The sequence below is a fragment of the Cebus imitator genome, unplaced genomic scaffold (assembly GCF_001604975.1).
Source record: "Cebus imitator isolate Cc_AM_T3 unplaced genomic scaffold, Cebus_imitator-1.0 Scaffold473, whole genome shotgun sequence".
In the NCBI taxonomy this organism is placed as follows: Eukaryota; Metazoa; Chordata; class Mammalia; order Primates; family Cebidae; genus Cebus; species Cebus imitator.
The window spans coordinates 607776-614985 of record NW_016107788.1 but is presented as its reverse complement, the minus strand read 5'-3'; the positions used below and the strand labels follow the sequence as shown (position 1 = coordinate 614985).

The window sequence follows — 7210 nt, the reverse complement described above, 5'->3', positions numbered from 1 at the left end:
CACAAGGTGAATGCAAAGTAAAATTGCAAATCTCAAAAAAAAAAAAAAAAAAAAAAAAAGATGGTATATCCATTTGCCTCACTACCCTTTACTACTTAAACCACCATGCCTTTCACTCTCTGCTCTTGGTCATTCCGTTCCAGGCACACACTTATGTTCCTTATGCTTGCTGCTGGGCGGTACCACCAGAGGGTCTTCACACTTGTCATTCCTTCTGCCATGAAGGGTCTTCTTCCTTCTGCTATTCACGTGGCTCACTCTTTACCTTCTTTTTTTTTTTTTTTTAAATGAGACAGAGTCTCACTCTGTCGCCTGGGCTGGAGTGCAGTGGCCTGATCTTAGCTCACTGCAATCTGCAACTTTTCAGGTCCAAGCGATTCTCCTGCCTCAGCCTCCCAAATACCTGTGATTACAGACATGTGCCACCATCTCCTGCTAATTTATGTATTTTTAGTAGAGACGGGGTTTCGCCATTTCGGCCAGGCTGGACTCGAACTCCTGACTTCAAGTGCTCTGCTCGCCTGAGCCTCCCAAAGTGCTGGGATTACAGACATGAGTCACTGCACTTGGCCTTACCTTGATTTTTTTTTTAAAGGAAACATTTTATGATCTTCATTTCTTCCTGTAGATATGTGTCACCATTTGATATTACTCCTTTCAGCCTAGAGGACTTCCTTTAGCAATTGCCATGGTCTGCAGGCCACACACTATCTCAGATCTGGTTTACCTAAAAACGTCCTTATTTCACCTCCATTTTTGAAAGATATTTTCACAAATTATACAATTCTGAATTGACAGACTTTTCTGCTGTCAATTCTTTCAAATAGTGGAGCCATCTTTAATATTTTGTCCAAATTTTATAATTTTTTCTCTCAGTGGGCTATTTGTCTGAAAGTTACGCTGACAGTACCCAAAGTCAAAAGGCCCTCCACCTCATTGCTTTTGTTTTATTTTTATTGAGACACTTTGTCACCCAGGCTGGAGTGAAGTGGGCTCTCCATGGCTCATCGTAGCCTCGACTTCCAGGGCTCAAGTCATCCTCGTGCCCCAGTCTCTGGAGTAGCTGGGACTACAGGCACCCGCCACCATACCTAGTGAATTATTATTATTATTATTTTTTTATTATTATTTTTATTTATTTTTTTTGAGTCGGAGTTTCGCTCGTTACCCAGGCTGGAGTGCAATGGCGTAATCTTGGCTCACCGAAACCTCCGCCTCCCGGGTTCAGGCAATTCTCCTGCCTCAGCCTCCTGAGTCGCTGGGATTACAGGCACGCGCCACCATGCCCAGCTGATTTTTTGTATTTTTAGTAGAGACGGGGTTTCACCATGTTGACCAGGATGGTCTCGATCTCTTGACCTCGTGATCCACCCGCCTCGGCCTCCCAAAGTGCTGGGTTTACAGGCGTGAGCCACCGCGCCCGGCCTATTATTATTATTTTTTTTTCTGAGACAGTCTCACTCTGTTTCCCAGGCTGTAGTGCGGTGGTGCAATCTCAGCTCACTGCAACCTCAGTCTCCCAGGTTCAAGGGATTCTCCTCCAGTCTCCTGAGTAGTTGGGATTACAGGTGCGCACCACCAAGTCTGGCTAATTTTTGTATTTCTAACAGAGACAGGGTTTCACCATGTTGGCCAGGCTGGTCTCGAACTCCTGACCTCAGATGATCCGCCCACCTCGGCCTCCCAAAGTGCTGGGATTACAGGCGTGAGCCACCGCATCTGGCCCCCTCCAGTTCATTTATTATTTTTGCATACCGCTTGTAGTCTGATAAAGCAATATATCATGAGTTAATTTATCATGTATTACTCTGACCTCCCCCACTGGGATATAAGTTCCACCAGGGCTTGTTTTGTTACATGAGTTATCTCTGGTACTTAGAACAATATTATTGTGGCCACTGAGCTGAGATCGTGCCATGGCACTCCAGCCTGGGTGACACAGTGAGGCTCTGTCTTAAAAAAAAACAGTATTATTGTGTCATAAAAAGCATTCAGGCTGGGCTCGATGGCTCACACTTGTAATTCCAGCACTTTGGGAGGCCAAGGTGGGAGGATCACTTGAAGCCAGGAGTTCAAGACCACACCCTGGACAACACAGCAAGACCTCATCCCTTACAAGAAAAGTCTAAGGCCGGGTACAGTGGCTCACACCTTAATCCCAGCACTTTGGGAGGCTGAGCTGGGTGGATCATGAGATCAGGAGTTTGAGACCAGCCTGGCCAACATGGTAAAACCCTGTCTACTAAAAATACAAAAATTAGCCGGGCCTGGTGGTGCATGCTTGTAGTCCCAGCTACATGGGAGGTTGAGGCAGGAGAATTGCTTGAACCTGAGAGGCACAGGCTGCAGTGATCCCAGATCATGCCACTGCACTCCAGCCTGAGTGACAGAGCAAGATTCTGTCTCAAAAAAAATTTTTTTTTAATTAGCCAGGCATGGTGCTAAGTGCCCGTGGTCCCAACTACCCCAGGAAGCTGAGGTGGGAGGTCGAGGCTGCACTGAGCTGTGACCCTGTCTCTAAAATAATAATAAACATTCCATAAAAATGCTTGAATGGAGAAATCATGAGTGGGGTCTCGGAGGGGACCAGGGCCGCAGTGACAGGCAACCTGGGGCTCTGACCCACGATCACTGCTGTTGCAGGAAGATGAATGCTTCCAGATGCGTGCCTGACGAGGTGGGGTTCCTCCGCCCGCTGACCTTGGCTGTCCTGTCTGTGTCCTTTGTCGTCGGAGTGGTGGGCAATGGGCTGGTGCTATGGATGACTGTCTTCCGCATGGCCCGCACGGTGTCCACCGTCTGGTTCTTCCACCTGGCCCTTGCCGATTTCATGATATCGCTGTCTCTGCCTATCACCGAGTACCACGTGGCCTCCGGGCAATGGCTCCTCGGAGAGTGGGCCTGCAAATTCTATGCCACCTTTGTGTCCCTCACCTTCTTTGGCAGTAACTGCCTCCTCATCCTCATCTCTGTGGACCGTTGCATCTCCATCCTCTACCCCGTCTGGGCCCTGAACCACCGCACCGCGAAGCGGGCGAGCCCGCTGGCCATCGCAGTGTGGCTCCTGGCCGGCATCTTGTCCTCTTCACACCTGAAATTCCGGACGATCAAAAATTGGAATGGCTGTGTGCAGTGCTACCTGGACTTCAACTCAGAGAATGTGACTTCCCAGACTTGGAGTGAGGTGGTCCTAGAGAGACAAATGGCATCAATCCTGGCCCACTTCCTGCTGGGCTTCCTGGGGCCCTTAGCAGTCATAGGTATTTGTGCCCACCTCATCCGGGCCAAGCTCTTGCGGGAAGGACAGGTCCACGCCCACCGGCCCAAGAGGCTGCTGCTGCTGCTGGTGAGCGCTTTCTTCATCTGCTGGTCCCCGTTTAACGTGGTGCTGATGGTCCATCTGTGGCGACGGGTGAACTTCAAGGAACTCTACCACTCCCAGATGCTGCTCATCTATCAGGGTACCTTCGCCTTGGGCTGTATCAACAGCTGCCTCAACCCCTTCCTCTATGTCTTCGTTGGCAGAGATTTCCAAGAAAAGTTTTTCCAGTCTCTGCCTTCTGCCCTGGCCAGGGCATTTGGAGAGGAGGAGCTTCTCCGTCGTCCTATCCCCATGGGAGGAGGAGCTTTTCTGGGTCCTGTTCCCCTGGCAGTGCCCCCGGGGAATGACGGAAGCCTTGAGCTGGAAGCTGGAAACTGTCCTTAGTTTGCTTGCAGCCTCTCACCTTGACTGACTTCTAAAACCCTGCCAAATCCTGCCTGTTCTTTCAGGAGGTCTTCCAGAAACCCCTCATCTAAAGCTCTCTGGTAGAGAAAGCTGCTTATTCCGCAGTGTCCGCTCTTCCCTTTCTTTTCTTCTTTTTCTTTTTTGGAGATAGGGTCTCATTTCGTCACCCAGGCTGAAGCACACTGGTGCAATCTCGCCTCACTGCAGCCTTGACCTCCAGGGCTCAAGCCATCCTCCTGCCTCGGCAAGCAATCCCGCCCCCCTCCACCTCCCGTCTACCCTCCCACTACCATCCCCGTCCAACCCCCCACCACTCCCCTCACCCCCACCCACCCTCGGCCCCCCTTACACCCCCACCAAGTAGCTGGTACTATAGGCATGTGCCACCATGCCTGGGTAATTTGTGGAGTCAAGGTTTCATCATGTTGTCCAGGCTGGTCTCAAAGTCCTGGCCTCAAGTAGTCCTCCTGTCTCAGCCTCCCAAAGTTTTGGGATTATAGACGTGAACCACCACACCGGGCTCCTTTTAAGATTTCTGCGGGTCAGCGATTCGGGCTGGGCTCGGCTGAGCAGTTTTCTCATCTTGCAGCTGAGCTCCTTTATGCATCTGTGGCTCAGCTAAGTGATTCTGCTTCTGGAAGGGTGCTGGCTCAGGGTGGCGACACTGGCTAATCCACATAGCTCTTATCATCCTGCAGGCTGGCTTTTTCATGTGATGGTTGAGGAGGGTTCCCAGAGACAGAAGTATGAGGCAGAGGCTCAGAACTTTGCACAAGGTGGCTACCACTCAAGCTACTGGCCAAAAAGCCAGTGACAAGCCTGGCCTAGATTCAAGGTGTGAGGAAAGAGACTCCACCCCTTGATGGGAAAACCTGAAAAGCGACATTGCCAAGGAGCACGCACGCAGGAAGGCATGTAGAACTGGGGCCATTTGTGTCATCTGCCACAGCAGCCGTGATGGAAAGCCACCGTGTCCCCAGGGAGTCCCTAGTCCAACCGGGAGATGCTTACACCCAGGCTGTGAAAAGGGAGATTTCAAATCCTAGCTCATTGAAGCCACGGTTATTTTGTGTCTTTGCTGCAACAGCTGAATCTACTCCTTCACTATTAGTTATGCCAACAACCTCTGGCATTTGTGTTAAGTGACTTAATAAATTTCCCTATTGTTGCAGCCAGTTGGAGTCAGGGTTTCTGTTACTTAAAATACCCCCCTCAGAACAAACAGATGCATTCCATGAATCCTCCTTTCTGAGGACTGAAGTCCACGTGGTCCCTGGTCACAACAGACAATTCTTTTGGCTCTAGGTTGAGGCAAAAGAAAAATGTCATGCAATCCAGAAGCTGTCACACCACATGCTCATGATTCAAAGAAGTAGTTCTGGCCGGGCGTGGTGGCTCATGCCTGTAATCCCAGCACTTTGGGAGGCTGAAGCGGGTGGATGACTTGAGGTTAGGATTTCGAGATGAGGCTGGCCAACATGGTGAAACCCCAGCTCTGCTAAGCATACAAAAATTAGCCAAAATTTCTTTGTCTCAAAAAAGAAAAGAAAAAGAAAGAAGCAGCTCTGACTTGCCCTGAGAACTCCACCTCTCAGAGCCTCACTTGCCCCAAAGTCTATAAAATAGGACCAAATGTTTCCATCTTCTGGATGAGGAGAGGATTAAATGACACAGAGACTGAGGCCAGGAAGCATAGAGGCACCTTAAAAAAAATTACCTTCTTTAGGAGGTTGAGTGGGGAGGATTGCTTGAGTCCAGGAGTTCAAGACCAGCCTGGGCAACATGGTGAAATCCTGTCTCTACTAAAAATACAAAAATTTCCAGGTGTGGTGGTGCATGCCTTTAATCCCAGCTACTAGGGAGCCTGAGGCAGGAGAATCGCTTGAACCTGGGAGGCAGAGGTTGCAGTGAGCTGAGATAGTGCCATTGCACTCCAGCCTGGGTCCCATTTGGGCTATGGCCTAGATGCCTGGGCTAGATCATCTGACATACGCGTGGGGCAGGCTCTCCCACCTAGGTTTGTGTGAGCATACTCTGTGAGGTTTGCACAATGATGGATCACCTAAGAACGCATCTCTCCAGACATTTTCCTGATGTAAATCGAAGCAGAACTATAGCAATGTTAATAATAAGCACTAACAATGCTTGAGGGCCCACTATGTGCCAAGAAGATTTGTACTGTTTTGTTTTTGATGAATCTCACCCTGTCACCCAGTCTGGAGTGCGGCGGCTCGATCTCAGCTCACTGCAACCTCCGCCTTTCAGGTTCAAGAGATTCTCCTGCCTCAGCCTCCCAAGTAGCTGGAATTATAGGGACCAACCATGACTTCCAGCTATATTTTTGTATTTTTAGTGGAGATGGGGTTTCTCCATGTTGGCCAGGCTGGTCTGGAACTCCTGACCTCGGGTGATCCACCTGCCTCGGCCTCCCAAAGTGCTGGGATTACAGGCGTGAGCCACCGCCCCCAGTCACAAAAAGCTTTAAGTGTTTTGTATCTCTTAACAAATTTCATTAGCACAAGGGAGGGCGGAGGAGAATCGGAATGGCCTTGTGAAAAGATCTCCCTGACACCCGCCTCTTTATCCTGCAAGCCTGCAGACCACGGGGCCTATTAGGGCCCACATCTGGTGACATTTTAAGTCTGATAGCGATCTCTGAGGCTCTTGCTCAAGGCTCTTTCCTGGACATTTATCTGCTCCACAACTCACAGCTGGCTTCCTGCCATTAGCCCCCTACCCTTAACCTGGGCTCGAGGCTGGCGGCCACCTGGGACTGACAACGGAGACAGACAGAACCCCCTCACCTTGCCCTGGCCCTCGGAACAGCACACGGTGACAGGGGACTGGGATTTGTTGGGAGGGTCTCAGGGAGCCATGGGGTAGGGGCTTGGGGACGAGGAGAGTTGAAGTGCACTCTCCAGGGTTACAAAAGGAGGTGGCAGGCTGGGCGGGGTGGCTCACCTCTGTAATCCCAGCACTTTGGGAGGCCAACGTGGGCGGGTCACCTGAGGTCAGGAGTTCGAGACCAGCCTGGCCATAATGGTGAAAGCCCGTCTCTACTAAAAATACAAAAATTAGCTGGGTGTGGTGGCAGGTGCCTGTAATCCCAGCTACTTGGGAGGCTGAGGCAGGAGATCCCTTGAACCCAAGAGGCGGAGGCTGCAGTGAGCCGAGATTACACCACGCACTCCAGCCTGGGCAACAGAGTGAGACTCTGTTTCAAGAAAAAAAAAAAAGGAGGTAGTAAAAAGGGGCAGAAAGTTCTGGGCCACCTCCTCTGGGTGAAGAATGCTCTCACGCCACATGTGTGAGCCGTCCCTGGGCAGAGGTTTTGAATGTCCGTCACCATGGTATCCCCAGGGCTTAGAATAGTGACTAGCGTACAACTGGGGCTCAATGCATAATTTTACACTAAATGAATGAATCCATCCTCTGATGACAAAGGAGAGATTGTCCTCCTTAATGGATCACTCATCAATTATT

The 7210-nt window shown here is 50.4% G+C and overlaps 1 protein-coding gene across 1 annotated transcript; it reads left to right on the top strand.

Moving 5' to 3' along the window:
* Positions 1-2564: 2564 nt before the first annotated feature.
* Positions 2565-3706, top strand: LOC108291949 (probable G-protein coupled receptor 32). The gene is given in 2 exon segments (XM_017512434.1): positions 2565-2592; positions 2595-3706. Coding segments are annotated over 2 exon segments (1140 nt in total).
* The last annotated feature ends 3504 nt before the right edge of the window (positions 3707-7210 follow it).